This window comes from Osmerus mordax, chromosome 10, assembly GCF_038355195.1.
Source record: "Osmerus mordax isolate fOsmMor3 chromosome 10, fOsmMor3.pri, whole genome shotgun sequence".
Taxonomy (NCBI): Eukaryota; Metazoa; Chordata; class Actinopteri; order Osmeriformes; family Osmeridae; genus Osmerus; species Osmerus mordax.
In genome coordinates this window covers 1,458,252-1,484,287 of record NC_090059.1, presented here as the reverse complement: position 1 = coordinate 1,484,287, position 26,036 = coordinate 1,458,252, and the positions used below count along the sequence as shown (strand labels likewise).

The 26,036-nt window shown below is 41.2% G+C and overlaps 1 protein-coding gene across 4 annotated transcripts; it reads left to right on the top strand.

Annotated features, from left to right (window-relative positions):
* Positions 1-4,815: 4,815 nt before the first annotated feature.
* Positions 4,816-20,156, top strand: rnf157 (ring finger protein 157). Of its 4 annotated transcripts, XM_067244554.1 has the most exons (19): positions 4,816-5,325; positions 7,894-8,012; positions 9,705-9,793; positions 9,976-10,125; positions 10,291-10,408; positions 10,494-10,560; positions 10,651-10,694; positions 10,850-10,897; positions 11,021-11,092; positions 11,229-11,388; positions 11,493-11,602; positions 12,056-12,285; positions 12,445-12,559; positions 12,646-12,754; positions 12,873-13,087; positions 13,579-13,644; positions 14,786-14,834; positions 15,984-16,094; positions 18,803-20,156. In XM_067244554.1, exons 1-19 carry the CDS (start codon positions 5,238-5,240, stop codon positions 18,955-18,957), a joined length of 2,115 nt encoding a protein of 704 aa, XP_067100655.1. In that variant the 5' UTR covers positions 4,816-5,237; the 3' UTR covers positions 18,958-20,156. The 4 variants fall into 4 exon arrangements, with proteins under 4 accessions (XP_067100655.1, XP_067100656.1, XP_067100659.1 ...); XM_067244555.1 differs by lacking the exon at positions 15,984-16,094; XM_067244558.1 differs by lacking the exons at positions 15,984-16,094; positions 18,803-20,156 and adding an exon at positions 15,354-15,947.
* Positions 20,157-26,036: the final 5,880 nt, after the last annotated feature.

The following is a 26,036-nucleotide window of genomic DNA, read 5'->3' as shown; positions in this document are numbered from 1 at the left end:
CAATGCACCCTCCAGAACCCTGCCGAGGGTATAGAGCTGGTCCACAGTTCCACGGCCAGGACGAAAACCACATTGCTCCTCCTGAATCCAATACATGCAACCCCCACATTCCAAAACATTTACACTTGTCCCTGAACAACCATCCTCCAAAGCATACCACAAACAGTATCTGTCTTGTGCAACAAGCAGATATTTGGGCAAACAAGCAAAGTCCAGATTTTACAAAACTGTTGACTATATTTCACTTCTAACATAGAAATAACATTGATTTAGAAATCTTCAAATCTGCTCTAAACTGAAAATTATAACAAATAACCCATTTGTAAAGTGTGAATCATCGAATACATTATATTTCTGTAAGTATTTATCCTGTATCTGAACATTCGAGAAGTGTAATGTCTCCATGTAGAGTGCAAGCAAAACAAGCTGAAAATCAAATGTGATGCATGAATTCCACAATAACTTAGTATTTACATAAACTGCATATTGTAACAATCAGTTGATATATCCAGTCCAATGAAACAAGGAGATTCGCTTCCAGGAAAGTTGGCTGGTGGAATGAGTTCATGGCCTTATAGCCAAATCTATATACACATTTAGTATCCAATGGCATTGCAAGGCAATACAATAAGACCCAATGGCTATGATAATGTGGTCTTTCCAAAAAACATTTTGGGGAAAATGTGTTTTTTGGACAACTAAAGGTGAAGTTGTAATATTACAACAAGGGGTCTTACAGGGTTGGGGTCATTGATTGAGGCCTATTGCTAACGCCTGTCTGGATGATCTATTTGAAAGAACTGGAGAAAGGCAGGTGCTAGATACAGAATACGTTAGTATTGCTAATAACTGTTACCTACAAAATCCATACTACAGCTTGCGGTTGTGATGAACGTAAGGTCGGAACGCACCTCTTTTACAGCTTCATAGCAAATCCTGCTTTACATTGTCCCAGGTTTTCAAAACCATCCTTGGTGAAATGGTTCGCGCAAATGTGTCGAGGGTCGAACTGCACAGGGCCCCGTTCGTCGTAAGGGTTGAAGCTAAGTTAATCAATTGTCCCTTTAGCCCGTTAACATTAGCGAGATGAGTGAGAACAGCAAATATCGGTTCGTCAACGGCTGATCCGCATCCATGGTTAATCCGTGGTTAATTTCAATCAGGCTAAACTTATCAGGGAAATTGCACGTGCACGTCGATCACCAAAACCGTGATTTTCTAACGGTACTATGGCAGAAAAGACCAACGTTAAAGGGAGAGCGGTGACATTCTCGCCATCGGAGCAAACATCATCATTAGTCTCTACTGTGTGCTTGTTATAATTATACTAGATAACTTTTCCAGAGGTATCTCTGCTATAATTAGTGCAAACCGCTAACTTGATATTAGGCTACTCTGTGTAGAATGATGGTATTTTGGTGAAATGGTAGCTAATGTGCTAGTAGTAGTTGGAGAGCTCACTGTCTGCTGTCTCTGCTGTAAATGTTTACTCCTGTGTTACAGCTCAGGGGAATATTTCATTTATGTGCATCTGTATGTTTCACTCATTGAACAAATACATTCTAATTCTATACTGTTTTGTTCGGCTTGACGTAGCGTCCATTATCTGGGTCGGAGGTAGGCACTAGGCAGCGAGGGGCGGAGCTTCAGCTCCTTCAGGCGACACGCCCCCCCAGCCTCAAGCAGAGAAGACTGCTGATTTTTTCACGATTTCAAAGCCTAATTCAACATACTTGTCGGTGTTATTTTTTAATTCGAATTTGGATGGGTAGTTAATAACATATTATTCTGTGGTGTGGCTAACTTAAAACTCGTTTCCAGGTCCACTTTACAGGATCTTTAGCAGGCGGAGAATTTTCACCGCAAAATAGAGGTGGACTTTTACAGGCGTTTTTTTGTACATACCGTGGAATACATAATGAGGCGCACTTTACGACTCTCCTCCCATCTGTAAATGCATATGCATGACATGGAAAACCGCAATTTGCCATTTTCAGTTCCCGCGACAGGCAGTCTGCGCTTTTACCTCAGTGCAGTATGTTTGTACATATCTCGCCATGCTTTTACACGCAAATTGCGAAACAAATACGCCTGAAGTGGGTGCAAAAGCGTTAGTACGAGGCCCTAAATCTCTAAAAGAATGAGATCTGATTGGCTGATACCACAGAGTAAAGAATAAGAGCTTCTCCTGCACAACGCCACCCCTCACCTGTACTGGTGGTGCCTGAACATAAACCACTGACCACTACACCTAAATGCATATTTCAAGATCACTACGGAGTCTTTTAAACCATGTTCCACGGACGAAAGCTAGACTCCTGCTCCAACACAAAAACATGCAGGACCAGATCTGATTGGCTGACACCCAGCAGGGTCAAGACAAAGGTTCCTCGACCAAAAACATACGTATCATCCACAATTACAATGTTTTAGGTCAGGGGTCCCCAAACCTTTTTCTGCGAGGGCCAGATCATTTTTCCTTTCTTTAATGTGGGGCCGGGTCAGTCTGTAACAGACAATTACATGGGCCGGAGTGACTACCAGTATTATTGTGGAGGTTTTATTATGATTTTAAATGTATTTTATGCTAGATTAGCGTATTATTGTGTTATGCACCGTACATCCGTACACATCATGGGATAAATAACCTATTAAAAGAGCATTTTTACTATCATAATTACCTTTTTTCATATTCATTGCTATTGAAATCAAGACATTTACTTACTTATGCATATTAATCAGTGTGAATGGTTTTCTTTTTTATATATATACTGTATATATATTTTTGAAAAAAGACAAAAAATGTCTCTGGCATTGTTCTGAGGGCCGGTCCAAATGCGTGGGCGGGCCATATTCGTAGTTTGGGGACCCCTGTTTTAGGTTCTAAATCCAAGGTCTATTCAAAATTCAAATGGAAGAAAGAAAATACAAATAAATCAAGTGCTTGAATGAAGGGATAGGGATGAAACTCATCAGATCAGAGTTTCTTGCAGCTCATTCTGGATGTGCCTGGAAGAGTAGATTTACGTGCAGGTTGAGGGTTTGAGTAAACGATCACTGACAACAAACATAAATGCTACCCAGCACCACTGACACTACCATATTTAAGTGCAATAAGTAAACAAAAGGCACTATTTACAGCAGAAACAGGCGTTTTGGAACACATACGTCTGGGTAGCTGTAATCACTGGGTGTAGTTACATTACATTTACATTTATTCTTTTAGCAGATGCTTTTATACAAAGCAACTTCCAAGAGAGAGCTTTACAAACAGTGCATAGGTCAATGATCATAAACAACGAGATTGCCCCAAAAACATTGCCGGTAGCCAAAACATGAGCATACATTGTGATAAGCAAATAAGTGCCAATGGAAAGAAACACAAAAGCATGTAGTTAAACCAAATTACAAATTAAACAGCATGAACCTCAAAAGTGCAAGTGCAGGCATTAAGGCACGCAGTTTCTAGGCATGAACTTACAAAAGTATTCTTTCATTCATAGATATAACAAATACACTACTAAACCGGGTAATTTCTACCTCAAAATCGGATTGGTTGACAGCTGTTGTGTGCTGCACCTCGTGCGAATGACTGCACCCATGGGTTATTTGACGATATACCTCATCCTCTCAAGGTTTATTGCTTTAATCATTCATATCTGACTAACCGTTAATCTATATGGCTGGTGAAATCCACCTGACGCAGATGGTCATATACAACAGACATTTTTGCACCCAATTGTGCTATTCCCAACTTCGGAAAACAATCTTGGCACAATCTGGCATTGTTGACAGGCAAAGTGAGATATTGTGAGTTCTTAGACTCGCTGACCAGAGGGCCTCCTGGCTTTCTACTTCTCTAGTAGAACCAACATTGCCTAAGGTTCTGTCTACTCCTCAGTAGAAGGTTATTTAAACTCTAGTAGAACCAGAATTACATTAGGTTATTTCTACTCCATTTGTAGAACCAGCATTACCGGAGGTGAATAACTCTAGAAGAACCAGCATTACTTGTGGGGCCGGGCTGTGTCAACTCCTTTTGCTTTCTTTTTCAACCGTTTCTGCTGTTGTAGTTTTAGTATTTACCTTGTAAAAAGTATATTGCATTGTATGCTGTCAGTAGAAGGCAGTAGCCTATAAGGGTTACTAAACAGGTGGATATAAGAGGAGATGGAGAGATAATGACAAGTGGATATTATGTGGAAGGTGTAATAAAGATACAAACTCCATTTTGCTGTTCCGAGTCTGTTTACCTACTACACTTTAGTATCATTTAGTTATTAACGGTGCAAATGCCATGATTATTGCCTGAACACTGTCCCAATCATCATAAAGGCAAGATAATAACTAAAACAAAACTGCATTTTATACAGGTTCTGTCTGTAGTCTGTAAGTCTAGCATTTGATTTGTAGCTGTATGAGTAGGCTATTCTAGGCTAAAGCAATAGGCTACTTTATATCGTCATGCATTGGTGTATGCCAGTAAGTAAAATGTTTATTATGAAGTGCTTTTGGCTCAATCTACATTCGAATTCCAGAATGGTGTCACTGTTAGATTATGGGCAAAGAATGTGTTCTGATTCGAGACATCTGGGTATTTCCAATAAGCATTATTATTCGGTAAACCATTATCTGGTTGATGCTGCACTGCAATGCAGTGAACTGTCCCCACACTAGGGGAAGGTCACGTTGTAGCGAGCCACGAGCTGCTGTAGAGAGTCTATGGATAGTAGCTTCTACTGCGCAAAACCTGTAGTCCGGATTTGTGCCTGACGTCATGGGTCGCCATTAGAATCGTTCTTTGACAGGGCACAGAGTTAGAGGGAAAACCGATAGCTCTCAGCATCCACTGTGCGGTTGTCGAATTGGAGAAGTAGCGAAAGATATCACCGACACGTCATCCTCTCAGGAAGACTCTTATAAAATGTTCTTCTTAAAGCCACCGAAACGCACATAATTGGAGCGATGGCTGCGTCGCTAAAATGAGAAATCTTTGTTTTTAACGCGACTTTTCTTTTATGCTTCTAAATAAGCAATCGAAGTCAGTCCAACAGGGCTTTGGATAAGCAACAAGAACAACAACTAATCCCTGGGACGTGCACAACACACGATCGACACAAGCAGAACTAAGGATTAAGACACAAATAATGGAAACAACAGGACGAACTGTTAGGGAATAGAGCGTTTATCATTGCGAATGTGTAGTGTTATGTATATGATTATTTATTTGACTGGAAATGGGAGCATTGACAAGTAGACAAAATGCAGGCGTGGAGGAGGTGGATATTCCGTCTAATTCGGTATACCGTTATCCACCGAAAACTGGTAAGTGCTGGTAACTGTATCCTATCAGTAAATCATTAGGCTACATCTGGCACCAGGACAAAAATTCTACTCGTGCAATCTATAACCATATTGTTAGTAAAAATCTATAGATTTGTGAAAAGGACTAAATACGCAAACGCCGAAACGCAACGTAAATGGACATGCAAACCTATTGAAAAAATAAGCGCTGTCTTGAACAGGCTGTGGAAAGACTACAAACTATTGACTCGATCAGACGGTTCAGTTCTGGCTTTAGAGGTAGGCTATTTATTGTACCAGGCCAGTGGCACCAGTGGGGCCTACACAAATGTTTACTTTCTAAATCAGTGGTGCATTTCGTTGTAGTAGTGTTACTGGAAGCTAGGTCTATGCAACATCTAATTAAGGGAATACATTTTCGTAGATCAGTGGAGTGTGGTGTGGCCTAGGTGAAATAAAAAACAGAGCTAGACCTGTTGGGAGGTTTCTTCCTCAAATTGAAAATCTATGCATATGAAAATCACATAAACAGTTCTAATGGGTGCCATTTAAATATTGAATGCATTTCAGTATGTTTAGATAAAAATCACTTTGACAAAAGTTTAATACTGTTAGATTTCTACCCACACCAGATGGCCACAGAAAATTGAACTTATTTATTTATTTTTGGGATGTGATTACGCACTATAGCCTGTGTGTAAAGGTGTGATTTGCAAATGAACAGTTGTTCAACGAGCTAGACAAGGAACAGTAATTCAATATACAGTTTGAAAGGGATGACTATTAATAACCCAGTTATATTTTTGGACCTGAAGTAAATGCAGGAACACATCATTAGGATACAGGGTATCAATCAATCACAGTGATTCAGAGGCTCAGTCTCCTCTAATGTGATATTCAATAGGAATGTTGCCATTACCATTGTCATGGCCGTATCCATGCATTGTTGACTAGTGGACTACCAAAAGAAGGTAGCAGGCTTTAGGGATGGCAGAGGCCACTCTGTCTCCCTTGGAGTCTCTCTTTATAGGTGGTGTCAATGTTTGACCGTGTTGCCAAGGAATATATTGGGGGTTAGATACTATTCTGTCGAAATATCACCTCATTTACAGATATTACAAATATTAGATTGATTTCAGTTTTCACAATGGTCACAAAAAGGAATTTTGGGATTATCAGCCAGTATATTTACAGCTAGTCAACTAGTGTCAGACCTATTCATACGAAACGTATAATTGAGTTGAATTGCAAAACTTCACTCATCAGACCCACCGCATGCCATCAGCTTGCTAACTTTGCGGCAGTTCAAGCTGGCTCAAGTGGTGTCAATGAAAGGGGGCTGTTGCTTGCTTGAGTAAGAGGACCCTGGATAGAAACCCATTGTGGTACTGAATGTTCAGACTGTAGCATCATACAATTGTGTTGCATTTTGTCATCACAGAAAGTTTGAATTGAAGGATTTAACCATTGTGTTATCTTTGGGTCATTCTGATCCATCAGTCATTTTGACCCACCGTCGTATTGCGACAACTTTACCGCATACAAAAACAAAGTGAAGCATTTTCTTTTAACTGTTGGGCTGTCTCAGACCCCCCACATTGCAAAGGTTAAAAGTTAAAAATTATTTTTTATTTGTTTATGTATTGGGTAAAATTGGGTAAACACAATGATGGTTGTTATGAACCTTTGGGTCATGTGACCCGAAGGCAGCACAAGGGTTAATTTGACGATCCTCAATACTCCTTGTTTATCTGTGGTGTGTAAAGTCTTCAGTGTGCTTGCTTGGTTTAGATGATTGCGCAAAAGGGGGTCAGATGGCTGAGTGGTTATGGAGTCGGGCTATTAATCAGAAGGTTGTTGGTTCAATTCCGGCCGTGCAAAATTACATTGTGTCCCCGGGCAAGGCACTTCACCCTACTTGCCTTGGGGAAAATGTCCCTGTACTTACTGTAAGTTGCTCTGGATAAGAGCGTCTACTAAATGTAATGTAAAAGCTGACATTTGTTTTATCTGTGTTAACTGTATGTGCTTGCAGCTGCCAATAATTACAGCTCTTGTTAACTCATGGCCATATCAGAGAGTGAATGAAGTAAAACTAGTTTGTTTACCATGGCCTCTGAAGCAGTCAGAGGTCTCAGGCCTAGGGGATCTAGTGTCATAGTGGGCTGATGACGAGCCAGCCACTCGTTTGACACTTTCCACAGCGTTACTCAGCACCTTTATATATGTGGTCTTTGTAACTGTGCTAATTTATCAGTTTTCATATTAGGCTCATAAATTATATGTATTAGATTAATTTAATAATTGTACAGAATTTCCATCTGTATCAAAATCTTAGGATGTTTAAAAAGTCATACAATGAGAGTAAAATAAGTATAGGCAGCATCCAAATCAGCCTAATAGAGAATATTTTTGCTTGTCCTCAGTTGCAGTTGTAGATTTATTAAAATTGGCTTGGATGTGGGTCTTTGTTTAGACCCTTACCCAGGTCAACAAGCATCATGAGCTAGTCTCGAGCCAGTGGATCTGAGTTTGTGATTAGTACTGTTGGAATGTCCTGATAAACAGTTTCTGTTCTTATCTCCACAGGAAGTTACTTTGCTAGTCATTTCATCATGGGCGGAGAGAAGTTTGACTCCACTCACCCTGAGGGCTACCTCTTCGGGGAGAATACAGACCTCAACTTCCTGGGGACTCGACCAGTGGCAGTAGGTATTCTCAGTCTGGAATAGAACAGCTACAACAGGCTTTGAGTGAAACAATACACATACCTTCCCTAACCCATAACCCTCAGTCCTCAGGGTGTAATTAATTAACTTGCAAGTTTTCTAGGTGTTTGATCTGGTCAATTATGACCAGATAAGACTGATAATGATTAAAGATGATTGGACAGGTCTTCGTGTGTGTTTGCAGAATAATCACAAATCAGAAGTGTGGGCCAGTCAACCAGCCAGCTAGCATGCACTACTACCTAGCTTGTTAACTAGATAATCTAGTTAGAACCAAGTTTGCTTTGGTTCACCAGTATATATTTGCTTTTTATTGTCTACTACTGACTTCAGGGATATGAAATGATAATAATTTTATGAGAATTTTACATTGAATATAACTGAATTGAAGCTTGTTTGTAGAGTACTTGCATTTCATTGTATTCTTATTTTTTAAGTACCTCTAATGATACAACTGAAAATGTTTTTCACATGAGTGTAGTTACGGTATGTTTAAATTCATTGAGGGAGGGTAGGTAACTGCTGTTAATGGTTTGTAGTAGCGTAGTCAGCTTTTGTGCTGAAGCAGAATAATGCTGAGGACAATAAACAATCACTTTTAAATCCTGTCTCTTATTGCTGTTGACACTGAGATGAAGTGGGCTGAATGTGAAGTTTTTTGTAACCTTCCACGGTACCCAGAAAGCTCTGATGTGTGTCTGTGAGGCTGTATTATTATCCCCCAGCATTATGTCATTCATGTCAGACTCTAAGCAGATGGTAGTGCCAAGTTACAGACCAACCACAAATCTCGCTTTCTCTCTGACAGCTTCCCTAAAGAGATTAGCCCATGTGTGCACTGTGTGTACTTTCATTACATGCTTGATAAATGTTGTCATTTGTCAATGTTGTCATAACAAAATATGTATAATTTAATATATATATATAACATTTACCATATCACTCTACACAATTTCTGGTTTTCCATATATTTGGGCAGACACCGCGTCCTACTGGCTTAATTGTGCGTCTTTGCGTACATTGTATTTTGTTGTGGAGAAACAACATTGTTTTATTTCAGTTGACATATATTATTGTTATTTTCTAATATTCAGACGTGCTTTTTGCCTGGTGTTTTTTTCACTGTAGACAAACTCAAAGAACGAAAGATTAAATAGTATTAAATATTGCCTTCTCATGAACCCAGAACTGATTTTGTGAAATTATACTCTAGCTAAAATAATGATTAAATATATAACAAAGGGTTGGCATTGGACTCAACAGATCAGCTAATCATGTTTGCTGCATTGTCTTATAAGATATGAGACATTGTACCTACTGGAAGCCGCTCTTAAGCATCTTCTTGTGAGTGTGTGTGGTTTACAGTAAAAGGCCCAGATGTTGGAATACTGCTCCATTCTCTAAAACACATGTATACACACACACACTTATGCTATATTCCCTGTCCAGGTCCAGATGAGAGCTAGTACTGTGGAGGTATGGGGGAACCACACCCTCCCCTGTCGATTCACCCTGCATCTGCTCACACACATTCAACAACCAACCAGGCCTAAAACTAAGGGAAAAGAAAAGGCCCTATGTAAATTTGAAAAATGTTCTGCACAACACTAGGGTACTTGTGCCACCGCTTGAGCAACAGTAAACTTACAGTACCAACTCTTACTTTTGCAGTTCCCCTATGCTGCTCCACCCCCTCAAGAACCAGTGAAGACGCTACGAAGTCTCATAAACATCCGCAAAGACACACTGCGACTTGTAAGGTTAGTATCTTGCTTCATAGAAATATATTAATGCCGATAAAATGTAATATTTACACTACTTTGCTAATGTAGCTGCATTACAAAAGAGGAGACGCATTGCAGCATAATATATAATTATCAGGCTTTATATGTTCAACTAAAGTCTGTCTCTCTGTCCCTCACACACACATACACATACACAGGTGCAATGAGGATGTAAAGCTACCTGGTGAGGAGATGGTGGAAAAGAACAGAGCCTGCTACAACATTGAGTTCACGTTTGATGCAGACACACAGGTGGCCATCACCATCTTCTACCAGGCCATAGAGGAGTTCCACAGCGGAGTGCCAGTGTATGTCTGGGACTGACATATGCATGTTCTAGAACACAATCATAAGCCCCAGTTCTGGGGAATAAATGACTGAGGGAAGCCCTGCCATAGTTTTAGAGGTGCTCTGTGATTCAGTGTGGTCTTGTGTGTGTGTGTATTCTAATGTAATTCTCCCGGTCCGTCTAGTTACCTCCCCCAGGACAGCGCTCTGCAGTCAGAGACGGTGCACTTTAAGAGGGGCGTGAGCCAGCAGTTCTGTCTGCCGTCACACTCCGTCAACCTGTCAGAGTGGGCTGAGGAGGAGGTACAGTGGAGTGTGTGTCTGCAGCTGTTTCTGTGTCAGTTGACCCACGACTAACCTCCCTTTCCCTTACCTGCCTCCTCTGTAGCTGCTGTTCGACATGGACAGGGAGATCTTTCCTATGGTGGTGCAGGCAGTAGTAGATGAAGGGGAAGGTGAGTCATACAAACATATGTTACCTATAGTCTGACCAAAGTCTGACCTTAAAAAAAAAAACATTAATTAATTCATAATCCCCTTTGTAGATCACTCTGGCCACTCACATGTACTCTTAGCTACTTTTGAGAAGGTAAATAAAAGTATTTATTTTTAACTTTATTTCCAGACATTAAATCTGTTTTGTTCTGTGTGTCTTTTTGCATTATTAAATTGCATTATTCCAGTAATGGATGTTCAGTAAATCTTGGTTATGTGAACTGGGTTTAAAATAGTTCATTGTTACAGCACATGGATGGGAGCTTCTGTATCAAACCTCTAAAGCAGAAACAAGTTGTGAGTACCTACCTACCGATGTATCTACCTGGCTTACAGGTGATACTATTCTACCTCCTGTCCTCTTGTTCTGCAGGCCAGAAGAAAATCTTTTTTCATTCTCTGAGCCATTTCTTTCCTCAGGTTGATGGAGTGAGCTATCTCCTGCAGGAGATCTATGGCATCGAGAACAAATACAACAGCCAAGAGTCCAAGGTGATCCAGTGGTTCTACTGCTAAATCTACACTTCACAGGAAGTCACAACTATGGTTGACAGGAACAAACTGTTAATACTCCATCTGAATGCATATGAGATGTGCCTGATCCAAACATACATTGGGTGTTTCGCAGGTGGCAGATGATGAAATTAGCGACAACAGTGCAGAATGTGTAGTATGTTTGTCTGATGTGAGGGACACTCTCATCCTGCCTTGTCGACACCTCTGTCTCTGCAATGCCTGTGCTGACACACTCCGCTACCAGGCCAACTGTTGCCCTATCTGCAGACTGCGTGAGTCACAACCGCTTGTATGTGCAGAAGCATGCTGAAGTCGTCTTACACATTGATTATTGTTGTTAAGTGACTTTTCCTCCACTGTCCATGCTGTTCTCCAGCCTTCAGAGCTCTTCTGCAGATCCGGGCCATGAGGAAGCGTCTGAGTCTGTCTCCGGCCGGGATGAACTCTGTCATCACTTCTCAGACCTCAGACTCAGAGGAGCACTCGGTAAGACCTCACAAACAACACATCTACATACACAGTTACCTACTGTTCTGTGCTGTCCAACATATTGCCTCTCAGAGGACATTACAGTTTTCTAAGTCTACTGCATAAGGGTGCACACCAAGAACATGTCTTTGTGTTTGGGATGTCAGAGTGAATCATCATGCGGTGATGTCAGTGGCGAAAATCAGTGGGACAATTATATGACATTTTCTCAAGAGCAATTCCTGAAGGGGACACCACTACTGCTGTAAAACATAGCCTACATTGTATTATGTTAAATGTATATTATTAAAATGTCCTTATGTTTACAGTGATTTATTGGGGGGGACAAATCCAATTTTTCCCAGGATGGGGGGGGTCATGTCCCCCCTGTCCCCTCCGGGATTTCTGCCTATGGGTGATGTAATACAGTGTGTATTTCTCCTACATCTCCTTCTTATCTGTCTCCCTCAGGCGTCGGAGCACATCCCCCCGGGGTATGAAGCAGTGTCTCTCCTGGAGGCTCTGAATGGTCCCCTGAGCACATCTCCCTCGGTGCCCCCACTGCAGACCCTATCTGGGGCTCATGTGTCTGGGCCCCTGCCCCCCTACAGCAGTGAGGCTCACCTACCCCCAGCACGTTCTCTCTCTCCGCCAGACCACTACAACTCCAGCCAACTTAAACTCAAGAAAAGTGGCTCTAAGTAAGTTGGAGGTGGAGTTGTGTGCATATTGGCACACAAACTCTTGATCCACACTTTACAAACATGAAGCCATGCATACAGGAGCACATGAGCATTCTATTCTTGGAGTATTTGTAGAGAAGATGTGGTCTCTCACAGCGCAGCATTGTGTTCCACCAGGTCACTCTCTCAGAACTCCTCCGTGCTCCCAGAGGAAGAAGATGAGAAATCATGTAGTGAATCAGAGGTTCAAGCCAGAGCCAGCCGCCGAAAACTAGCTGTGGAACAGCAGGAGGTGTGTGTGTGTGTGTGCAGTATGTGTGTGTGTACAGAATGTGTGTGTACAGTGTGTGTATGTGTCACTCTTCTTCTGTGTTTCAGTATGGTGTTACTCCAGAGAGTGAGAACTTGACTCTGTCCTCGTCTGGAGCCATTGATCAGTCGTCCTGTACTGGTACCCCCCTCTCCTCCACCATCACATCCCCTGAAGGTACACACTAGCTAAACCTGTCTGAACTCTGAAGAGATCCTGTACCAAATAAGGCAACTGAATACTTCCAAGCCTCACCCTTAGTACCTGCTGCTGTCTCTGTTGCCCTCTCTCCCAGAGCCAGCGAGCAGCAGCTTGGCCCAGTCAGTCATGTCCATGGCCTCCTCTCACTCCCAGCACTCCCACATCAGCACCGACACCATGTCCTCCATGTCTGGATCCTACCTGGCCGGGGTGGAGGGGGAGCAGGAGGGGCCAGAGGGAGGAGAGGCAGAGGGGGAGGAGAACCAGGATGCCCCCATGGAGAGCCGGGGACCCTCACAGCAGGACGGGGTGAGTGCACAAGAAAGGAGGGGTATCTAGTTGAACATCTTTGACCGAGATTGCACCTTGAGTTTAACCCTAACCTGCATTGAAAAGTTTGGAACAACAAAATCAAACAATACATCATATAGTACACATATATTTCAACACAATATAGGATATGGAGCCCTTTTTCCCAGTGCTCCATCTATCAGGCACTTATGGTAGAATGTCTTAAATGTGTGATCAGTGTGTAGATTGATTGTCTTTTTTTAATCAATTGTAGAATATAAATGTGGGAAAATTATAATAAAAAGTGTATGGGTGAATGCACCCTAAAGCTCTGAGTTGAATTTTGGAAAGACCTGTAGCAAAGCAGCCGTCATTTACTGATACCGCCCTTTGTATACCAAGTAACCAGTAAATACCAGTAGAATAATTAACTATTAAAATGTTTATATTTAATGTCAGACATCCAGGTAATTTGCAGTCATCTCTCTTTGTATCTCCCTTCATCTCAGGAGATTCCTAATGAACCAAAGGAACAGAACCTCGTGGTGGCTGTGTCGGAAGAGAGAGACTCTGAGGTTACTATACACATGTTCCAATAGGCCAGCCAGTATCTGCCAGTGGAATTTACTAACACGATTTCACGTTGGCGAAAGGCAAATGTTTTAGGCAAAGAAAGTCTATTTTTCTTAATTGTTGACATTGTTGTTTTTATGGGTATAAAATGCACAAAAGAAATTGGGGTTTCTTATCTAATTGGTGTAAATAAATGCTTTGGTGAAGCAGTGTCATTCCCAAAATTAAGATTTTACTGAAAATAGTTTAGTCCTGTCAGTTTTAATTTACAACCATAAACCATGAAACCATTGAGAAGCCAACAAAGTATTGGACCATTTCCATTACATACATAAAAAAAATCTGATTTAAGAATGGGTTGCCTATCCTTGAATATATTTGTAAATCTATCACAGAAAGTAATTGCACTGTGTGGCTGCACGACAGAAAAGATTACATGTTGTTTTATTTTTACATTTAGCAGACGCTCTTATCCAGAGCGACTTACAGTAAGTACAGGGACATTCCCCCCGAGGCAAGTAGGGTGAAGTGCCTTGCCCAAGGACACAACGTCAGTTGGCATGACCGGGAATCGAACTGGCAACCTTCGGATTACCAGCCCGATTCCCTCACCGCTCAGCCACCTGACTCCATTTTTTTATTAATTTAAATTAAGGTTGTGTTCACACTTAGTTCTGTTCTCTTGGTCCGGACCAGAACAGAAAATGTTACATTGAGTCCAGGTTTGTTTAGCGTTCACACTGGCATTTTAGGACCAAACAAAAGGCATCAGGATAAGGTCACCTTATTGGGAGCTTTTCAAGCGGTCTTGGCCCACTTGTTTGGTGCGCACCAAGGTTTCACACTTGTTCAAATTAACACAGGAATTAATCACTAACAGAGCAGTCAAGCCAGAGTTAGTTAAATTGAACCAAACCTGCCAAGTGTGAACACAACCAAATTTTACCATTCGACCCTAACGCTCTAACGGTCCTGCTTACGCTGAAAGCACAGGGCAGGTAGAGGATGGTTTCAACAAGCCTCTGTGGGAGTAGGGTCATAAATGCAGTGGTAATATACATAATAGGTTTAGTTTAAATCCCCAGATTTGTGAATTCATTTCCACACATTGAACAAATTGCAATGTATCTTTCTGTCTCTCAGGGAAATGATGTGACAGAGGAAGATTGCCCTTCCCCGCCTCATGAGCATGGTAACTATGCACAAAAATATCACTGGATCACTTCTGTGCTTTTCAATACGGCCAGTCAGTGACCCCCCTAACAAACCAGTCCTGTGGTATTAGTGAAGGCATATGAGACAAGGCCCTCCAGAGAATGGACCACATTCTATAGCTACTGAAAGGCTAGCTGAAAACAATACCGCCAGTGCAATTTACTATAATTGTATTCATATATCTCTTTCCTTACTTTACCTTGTCATCTGAGTGTGCCTGATTGCTTGGCTCTTTTGATCCTGTATGTGTCTCTTAGTATGAGTGTGTTTCTGGATGCCTGTGAATGAATTGCGTTTTTCTCATGCTGTGTTTTTGCTTGCAATGCTCTGTATGGGATGCTTAATTGCCTACTGCAGCCTGATAATAGAATATGTACACCATCCACACATTACACTCTGGATGAAGTGCTTCCGTAAGTCTGTGGTTAAGGGGAGTGTGTGTCACATCTCTTTTCTTCATCTCTTTTCTCTCCTGCTCTCCTTTTTTCAAGGTCAGATAGACTGGTGTGGATGCTGACATGATGCCTCTCCATAAGAGTTGTCTATGTCCACAAGAGTTGTGTTACATATGTACGATAGTATGGGAATTGTGTGTGCACGTGTATGAGAATCGCTGTAGTTGTACACAGATCCTTTCAAGCAAACTGAAATTATGAATAAATGTCAGTAAACCTACTGCAACAATTGATGACGAAATGTAAAGCTTGTTGTAAAGTGATGTGCCATACAGTGTTTATGTACGATACACTCTAAGCTTGTATGCGCAGGCGTGTGTCTGCTTCAGGTCGGCTTGCCAGCTTCCACATGCACTGTGTATACCTGCTGAGCTGCTCTCATTGATTCATTTTAGATCACCATACATATACGTACACACAACAATGCATGCACTTCTGGTCATAACCTGGACATGCTAGAAATGGCACAATTGTGGAAACTTCTTATGACTTAAGCAATTTAAACAAATAAACCCATTTAAAGCCCTTTCCATAACCTAACCTTACCCTTAATGTGGTAATGAATGGGTCCTGTGATATAGTACTCCATTCTAGCATTGCCAGTCAGTGACTGCTGACTTCAACCATGCTGGGCCTGGCTGCTCTTGTTTGACTTTTGCCCTCGCTTACAGGTGGGCGGAGCAGGTGTCCAGAGTTCACCAATAACAATCAGGGCGTCGCCCTCTGTGACACGGCCTCTTTGGGGCTGGATAATGAGCACGCTCCCGACAGCCATTTCGCCGGTGAGTGGCAACCTACCGAACATGGACCAATGAGAGCTGAGAACTGGGCATGGGCCAAAGGAGGGGGGGGCAGGGTTGGGTGAAGGGGGATAGGAGGGAGAGAGGAGAAGGAGGGGCAGAACACCGTTTTTATTTATAGTAAAGGTAAGGTTAATAGGAAGATATTGGTGGACTAGTGGGACAGCATGGTTGCTGGTTAGTTTGAGAAGACTAGTATCACCTCCACTCTTACACATCTCCCAGGTTGTAGTACAACAGATCAGACATCTTTCTTTTAATCTCTACCCCTTTTTCGTGTCTGTTTTGTCAGGGGTGGCTAGCTGTGGACTCTTCCTCCATATCTGTATGTTAGAGTATGTGAATATGATTTGATGAGTATGTCTTGGCATGCCACTGTATGTGCGGTGGGTCTGAGTGTGTCTGTTCAGGGTTCATGTTCAGTGTCTGCCAGCTGCAGGCTGCTTTGCCTCACATCTGCGACTACACCCCTCTTACTCTCATTACATTTCAGCTTTTCCTCTTCTCCCGCGTGAAAGATGTGTTCATCTGCAAGGTCGGTTGGGTTACTGGGATGAGAATATAGGCTTTACTTATCAAACTTGGTTGGCTTCTTATCTGTTAGCTAATCAATTCCACTATTGTTGCATTCAACAACATAAATAATAGAATATAACATTATTAGTGCTTACTTAGAGAAAAAAGTGACAGAACTCCCAGAAGCACCAACCAAGACTAACTCTCTTTCCAAGACTAACTGTCTCTCCTTTAATCCCAACCATCACTGTGGATGTTCTAAAGGATTATATTGGTGTGTGCCGTAATTGTGTTCTGCTCTTTTTCTGTGTCTATCTCCTTTTCCCACCATTTTGTATCATTGTCTGTTTCCTCTGAATGTTCTCCTTCCTTCTCTATTCTTTTTCTTGCTTCCTCTGCTCTCTTTTGGATGGACAGAGGAGGATTCGTGCCCTGTGCACATTGAGAAATAGGTATGACTCAAGTTGACTGGTACTGGAGAGCAGATATAGTACTGAATGGTCATGGCAGAGTAGGTAGGTAGGTAGGTAGGTAGTCATACTAATGCAGCACATGCCTGTGAAATGTGACCGAATGGCAGCCTTGGTCTGGAATATTAAGTCAGGCAGCTAAGAGACTCTTTAATCATTGTAAAAAAGTTTATTTAATAATAACACTACCACATATGTGTTATCAAAATGTTTTATTTGTAACTCATGGAATGATACAGAAACATACTTTTAATTTGATAAATGCCATACGGTATCTTACAATGCCAAGATGTAGCTCAAGAGGCTACTAGAGTTTACTAGTTTCTATTAGGCCAAATTAACACTCTTGATTTAGGAAATTAGTGTAACAAAGTGTCCATTAATTTCCCTGAAACTAGGAACATTTTGTTTCATCAAATAAATACCAGACAATTATTGTGAAATACACAAAATACACATGGTGTTTCAGGAGTGGGGTAGTCTTGTACAGATGACATGAGTCACAGTTTTCCTAATATGTCAGCAGTCGCATCATCAATAAAAACTAATGATTGAGAAACAGCAGAAGTAAGACTGCTTGACTGCACCTCCACCGTGTGTCACATAAGGTAGCATGCTCGTGGAGATTTCCTTTTTTCCTCAAACCTTTTTCTATTGATTTCCCTGTTATTTGTCAATCGTTGTCTTTTGTTTATCTTTATCCATTGTTGCAATACTCTCCTGGCTCTCAGATGTAATTTGTAAACATCCTCTAACTTTGCCTATCTGTTATTTGTGTTCCCTCTGATTTACTGCCTGTAGGCAGAGATACACACCTACATTCTGGAGAGGGTTTCTGATCTGTTGGGATTTTCTTCACAATAACGCCATAGAACCGCTCAAACTTCACAGCATAGTTCAGCCAAATGTAGATAATTGTACCATCTACTATGTATTATGGCATCCACTGCCTATAATTTACATACATAATGACAAGTGTGGAATGATAGCAATAATTGTTAATTCATCAGAAAATAAGACTACATTAGTCTTCATTTAAAAGCATCAGTGGTTTCATTGTGCTTGGTCATGCTATTACCACAGATGAACATGCGGGTGTGCATGCTTGCACTGATTTCCATAACTGTGGAATGTGGTTATGGGCAAAGGGGGCACAGTGTTTTTGGGAAGTGTGCACTCTTATGTAAACACCACCAAGCGCTCCTTCCACATGCCCAGAGGGTGCTGCTCCTGTGTGACACTGCAGTAGAGGGGACCACATCTGGCCTATGAGGGTCTGAGAAACAGGTCTGGTCCCTGGACTGGGGTTTGAAGTTGTGAAGAAATAAACTTGAGGGATTGCTATGTGTAATGTACAGTACATATTTAGGACACACTATGATTCAAAGGAACTTAAAGTGTGGGGATTTGAACCTGCAACCTCTTGATCTACACCTACACCACCAACACATGGTAGTTAGTGTAACCTTAATGTAAAGTGTTGCTAGATCATTAAACCCAACTCTGGTGACTGATAAAGGTGAGATTCTAATGAAGGTGACCTGATGAATACCTAAGTACCCTGGACTACAATTTAAGTGTTATTTTTCCCTCCTTCATCTTCTATATAATGGATGGATTAGTGCTCACACCAGTGTGGATGTAGAAGACACGATATGTTATGATTTAATACCACCTCCCTGTCTCTCGTTGTCTCTCTCTCAGGTCGGATGTATCTCAGGGGTTACAGGCCTGTTTTGGAGCCCCTCCCCCACCATGCTTCAACCAGTAATATCAACCTTGAGGAACAGGAGGCAGAGGCGAGGAACAGCCATAGTCCCCCCAAAAAAGCATCCTGTCACGGACCACTCATTGTGTAACACACACTAGCGCACACACAGTGAGCTGGAGTGTCTGGCTGATGGGTGCTCAGCCTCAATCCCAAGAATTGTGTCCTTTGTGGACCACTCATTATGTAACACACCCTCCACTTGCCCATCCATACTCAGCCCCAACTGGTAGGATCTATTAGAAGTGCACCCAAACCACACCACTTCCCAATGGTTATTTGACCCTTTTTTAATTCCTTGTTTGATATATTTACCTGCTCACCACCATATTATTCCAGCATCTCTTTGTGCTTTTGTTTTCTTGGGAATAACATCACACGACTCTGTCCAACTACCTAACATTATAACTTTTCGCAAGCTGCTCTCTCCTTCTTCGCTACCAAGAACAAGCAGCCAATCAGGGACTACTGTGAGCTGTAATCTAGTTTATATTAGGGTATTTTCTGTTCTGTGTTTAATACCTGTTTGAACACTGAAAACAAGTGACCCATGTTAGGCTACATTCACTGGATGAGACTATACCAGACATCTCTATGGACCCGGTGAGTCTGGTCCTGGTTTAGCATGCAGTCCTCTTAAGGTTTCCACTTCATCCACTTTGTTCTCAGCAGCGATTTGTCCTGTTAAAACCTGCTTTGTATCTGACTTTGGCTATCGTAATAAACTAGACTTGGAAGATACCATGAAATGGCTGACCTGTTCCGTAACTATTAGTGATACTTAACTGAAATGGGGACAGGGAGCCAAGTCTCTCCTAATGTAACAATGATCATGGAGGGTATGCCTTTAAGTATGCCTTTGAGTCCAAAGGGGGGAATACAACAATGTGTTAATCGGTTGTAGTCCAAACATACACCCATGACATTTGAACCCTTGACCTTATCCACCCACTATCCTCCAATATCAGTCCTATTACATCAGTATTATTATAGCTGGACTGAGACGCCACACAACAAACCCATGTTGCATCCATTCACTGTTTATTGGCTACTTACAAAAAAAACATCTACAGTTGTTGAACTGCACTTGTAAAGAACAGCACTCCTGTCTACAAGACTTTTTTTTTTTAAATGCACATCTGCTGTCTAAAAGACAAGGCAACCCACATCCTATGTGAAACCTTTATTTTGTATTATTTTAGTGCTTAGTTCACACGTAGATACTTCTCTGTGTTGTTCATGTGGATTTTTGTTAAATTAATAATAAATGATGTAAATTTTTTATCCATACGCACATTCACACATGCACTTCTACACACTAAAAGGGACATTCCAGTGTTGTCGATGTTTAGTCTTAATTTCTCACATCTCTCCACACTATAAATCATGTCAGATTGTTTGTTAAAGCTTCACAAATTTAGTTGTACACTCCTGCAACTGTCGTCTACACTCCTCGTCTTTAAGTGGTGGAGAAACTGGCAACGTCTGAGACAACCGCCAGACGTCCACACATTTCCAGTTTATGACAAATATCAACATTATAACTCAGCCATTTTTGTCAGCCCCTCAAGCAATTGCACTCAATTATTAATATTACATAATTATTTGCAGTCAAACATATCAATAGTTTTGGTATGAAGTTAGATTAACTGCTAAATGAACACATCATACCTAGCAATACTTTACGTTTACATTTAGCAGACGCTCTTATCCAGAGCGACTTACAGTAAGTACAGGGACATTCCCCCGAAGCAAGTAGGGTGAAGTGCCTTGCCCAAGTACACAACATCAATTGTCACGGCTGGGAATCGAACTGGCAACCTTCTGATTACTAGCCCGACTCCCTCACCGCTCAGCCACCTGACTTTACAGCATAGTAACAAAATTATTAGTTACAAAATAACTGCTATGTAGTTTCACTTCATTAAGGCCCAGAGCAACAAGTTATTACACAAGTGATACTTGGTATGGGAGAGGTGGGTTTTTCAGGGTTAAGTAGATGTTAACATTGATCTTGTTTTGGTAATACAGCCTTCAACTGCCTTTTTCAACATCCACTCTCCTCTTACACCCCTCGCCCATACTTGGCCATTACACTTTTGCAAAACCTACACAGCTAACACTTAATACCATTTCATTAGTCAGTAGGTCATATTTATTTATAAAGCACATTTTTAAAATAACAGCTGTTAGCCAACGTGCTGTACAATAGCGAATAATTAAAACACACACATTCAGCCACACCCCGAGTCCATACCCGGTAAGTATTCATGCACCATCCACATCACCTCCCCGGTAACTATACATGCACCATCTACATCACCTCCACCATCTCTGCATCCCCTAATCACACTCTCATCCTCCCAGGAACCCAGGCCCGGCTCTGCTACCGGCCTCCATCAGCACCAGGCTCGGCTCTGCTACCAGCCTACACCAACCACTCAAGGCTCGGCTCTGCTACCAGCCTCAGGCTTGGCTCTGCTACCAGCCTGTACCACAATGCCTTAGGCTTGGCTTTGCTACCATCCCTGCTTCAATAAAAGCTATCTATTCAATCTATGGTGTGATTACTGAACTCGTGAATGAATAAATTAGTTTGAAATAGGCATCACACACCAGAGCCTATGTACCTTCAATTTTAGCATACTAGAAGTACTGCTGTAGAGGGTCAGATGGCTGAGCGGTTAGGGAATCGGCCTATTAATCAGAAGGTTGCCGGTTCGATTCTGACCGTGCTATATGATGTTGTGTCCTTGGGCAAGGCACTTCACCCTACTTGCCTCTGGAGAATGTCCCTGTACTTACTGTAAGTCGCTCTGGATAAGACCATCTGCTAAATGACTAAATGTAAATGTAATTGCTATGTAGTTACACTACTGCACAGTGCCCATGATGCAGTCAGTGATTAAGATGTAAGTGAAACACACAAATACCAATTCCTTGAACTATAGATAGGACACAGTGCCTGCCATGACGTTTGTGTCACACACAGATTTCTGGAATTATAGATATGCAGTGCCTATGATGCAGCTGGTGATGACAGCTCTTCTCAGTGGTTTTGGTACCTATATTTCTCAGATCACAATTGACATTCTCTGTCATCTCTGAAGTACTTAATAATAATAATAATAATGAATTTTATTTGTATAGCACACTTTAAAATACAAAGAGGTCTCAAGGTGCTTTAACAAGATATAGATAATCACAACAACAATAGTACAAAGTAATAAAATTGTTTATAAAATGTAGAAAATAGGATAATATCAAATACAAAAAGATAATAAATTGTAAATAATTAATAAGCTTATAATGACATTGAATAATATGTATTTAAAAACAGTAAATACATATTATGTATTTAATTTCGGACAGAGCTATTTAAAACAATGGATTCTAAAAAACAACACAGAAAAGAAACAACACTTTAGGTGAAGGCCTCTGAATGGTTTTCGAGTTGCAGTCGTCAAGTTGCAGTTGTCAAGACGGGAGCTGAAAATTGCGTGCACCAGCTTTTCTGCAGCTTGTTTTGGTAGAGTAAGTAAGTAAGTAAGACTTTATTTATATAGCACATTTCATACAAGAATTGTAGCTCAAGGTGCTTTGCATAAAATCAATAAAAACAATAATACAAGTGATAAACAATTCAAACAAAAATAAAAATCCCAATAAGATCTCTGTTCAAGGGAGAAAACAACTTTAAACATGCATCTTAAAAGTAACATATACATTTGGTTCACCCCTGGTTTGTATATATAAAACCATACACTCTGTTAAAAGATCCTTTCCCCAGGTCAAGAGTATGGGCCGTATTCTCTGTTAACAGATCCTTTGCCTCAGATCAAGAATACAGATTGTTTTACATATTTGTTTAAATATTTCACGCGACCAGAGTTCTTGTACGCTATCAGAGTTCGCCAACTCTGACCTAGACAAGGTAAAAATAGCAAGTCAAATAATGACCCAAATTTACTAAACCAAGATTCTACAATAATATAACTAATAGAAGTAGGATTACAAGTAACACACATACATTTGGTTCACCCCTGGTCTCTATATATAAAACCATACACTGTTAACAGATCCTTTCCCCAGGTCAAGAGTATGGGCCATATTCTCTGTTTACGGATCCTTTGCCTCAGATCAAGAATACAGATTGTTTTACATATTTGTTTAAATACTTCACGCGACCAGAGTTCTTGTACGCTATCAGAGTTAGCCAACTCTGACCTAGACAAAGTAAAAATAGCAAGTCAAATAATGACCCAAATTTACTAAACCAAGATTCTACAATAATATAACTAATAAAAGTAGGAAAACCCTTTTGAGATAAAATTACTTAAATGCTTCGGTAAAAAGTTAGGTTTTAAGCTGTCTTTTAAAAATGTCTAGAGTGTTTGCTTCCCTAATATTTTATGGATAATTTGTTCCATAGTTTTGGGGCATAATTGACAAAGGCCGAATCACCAATCTTCTTATGACTGCTTCTGGTGACCTCTAATAGGCCTGCATTTGATGATCGCAGTGTTCTAGCTGGTGTGTAGTTTATAAAGGAGTTAGCAATGTAGCTAGGTCCTTGTCCGTGTAGAGCTTTGTATGTGAGGAAAAGGACCTTAAAGTCAATTATGAAGGTAACAGGGAGCCAGTGTAAAGTAGCTAGGACAGGACTAATGTGTTCTCTCCTTTTAGTTTTGGTTAATAATCTAGCTGCAGAATTTTGAATGAGCTGTAGTCTTTCAGTGGTTTTCTTGGGAAGACCAGTGAAAAGTGCGTTACAGTAGTCCAGCCGGCTGGATATAAAAGCATGAATTAACTTCTCTGCATCATTTTGGTTTATGAATGGTCGTACCTTTGCTATATTCCTCAGGTGAAAGAAAGCTGTTTTGGTCACTTTATTAAAGTGAGAGTTGAAATTCAAATCTGAGTCCAGGATTACACCGAGACTCGTCACCTCTGGTTTAAGACAGGGGGTTAAGCCTCCAAGATTCTTAATACGCATCTCTCTTTTGTATTTGGGGCCACATAGTAGGACTTCGGTTTTGTCTTCATTTAATTTAATAAAGTTATCATTCATCCATTTGTTTATTGCCAACAGGCAGTTGGTAATGGAATTGATGGCCGTTGCATCGTTGGGTTCAGTGGATATATATAGTTGTGTGTCATCCGCATAGCTATGGAAATCTATGTTATGTTCTCTGATTATGTCGCCGAGTGGTAACATATAAAGAGAAAAAAGTAATGGACCTAAGCAGCTTCCTTGAGCAACCCCATAGCAGTTCTCATGTTTCTTGGACCTATGGTCACCTAAACTAACATAAAACTTCCTTCCTGTGATATATGATTTCATCCAGTTCAATACACTATCCGTGAACCCAATAAGCTTTTCCAGTCTATTGATTAGGATGTCGTGATCAATTGTATCAAATGCTGCACTGAGATCTAACAGGATAAGGATAGAGACTTTATTTGCATCAGTTTAGTCTGAGGTTGCTAATTATTTTGGTGAGAGCAGTTTCAGTACTGTGATATTTCCTGAAACCTGACTGCGAGACTTCCAGGATGTTATTTTCTTCAAGAATTTTTTTTAATTGGACTAAAACTATCTTTTCCAGTACTTTACTAATAAATGGAAGGTTTGATATTGGTCTGTAATTTGCAAGTAGACTGGTATCCAATTTGGGTTTCTTTAATAGGGGCTTTACAACAGCTGTTTGGAAGGCATCTGGGAAGACACCAGTTCTAAGGGATGTGTTTATAATCTCTAGCATCGGACCTGAGACACTATCAAACACTCGCTTAAAGAATGTTGTGGGTATAGGATAAATATCTGAGGTTGTGGAGTTAGATTCGTTGACAATTTTGGAAAGTTCACTAAGTGTGATACAGGTAAATGTGCTCATGGTTATGTTGCAGAATCTACTGATGTCAGTTTCAACCCCACTATTAATAATACTAGCTCTGATCAAAGTTATTTTGTTCTTGAAGAACAAAGGAAGCTCTTCACATTTAACTGCTGAGGATGGAGGTGGGGCAGGGACAGTGTTTAGCATCTGGTCAATGGTGGAGAAAAGAACTCTGGAATTTCTGGCATTTTCTGTAATAATGTTGGAGAAATATTCTCTCCTTGCTAGACGGATGGTTTTGTTATAGGTGGTTAGTGTATCTTTGTAGATATTGTAGTGGATAGTGATCTTTGTTTTCCTTCATTTTCTCTCTCTCTGCTGCACTGCATTTTCTTTTCGTTTCACTAACATTTTGATTTCTCAGCCATGGGGAGGTTCTGCTTGTGTACTTCTTTTTGGTTTTCAGTGGCGCAACAGAGTCTAAAGGCTTATATATGCTTCTGCGTTTTTCGAAAAACGGACACATGGGAACGCCCTCTTCTCCGAGGAACGCCCTCTACGAGCTCTCCATCAGCCCTCGGAGAGCCCCGGAGAGCTCGACGTGCACCTCCTGAATTTTCTAACTATCCGTCGTGAGCGACGGAGAGCTACGGAGACCCCCTTGGCTGTGATTGGTCAGTATTAAGAATCGCTTGCATCAGGGGCGGGGGCGGGGTTGCCAGGATAAACAGGACGAACAAAATCCTTTGACCGCCATTGCTGTAAGTTTTCACAATTCACAATTCATATTTCAGCTAAACAGTACATGTAAATCAGCATCTGAATTAAAATGTGACGATAAATGGGCAATTTAGTTGCTGAAAATGTGCGTATTTTATTGATGAAACGGCTAATTTGTAAATTTTCTCAGACTTCTCGATAACCTAGGTAAATAAACACTCCACGACGATTTACAAAAAACCGTTGCACCACCTACTCTTCTGGCGGTGAATTGTTTTCAGCACCCACAGCCTACGGAGAACCATAAACGCAGTCTATCCGTGCGTATCCGTGCGCCCGCCCATCCGTAAACGGAGACGCAGAAGCATATTGCGGCCTTTACACAGATAATAGTGCATCCCTGTGCCCAAAAAGCCAAGGCCAACAGGACATAATGACTACAGACCCGTCGCCCTGACCTCTGTGGTAATGAAGTCTTTCGAGCGCCTGGTGCTGGCACACCTTAAATCCATCACTGACTCTCTACTGGACCCCCTGCAGTTTGCCTACAGAGCCAACAGGTCTGTGGACGATGCAGTTAACATGGCCCTCCACTTCACCCTACAGCACC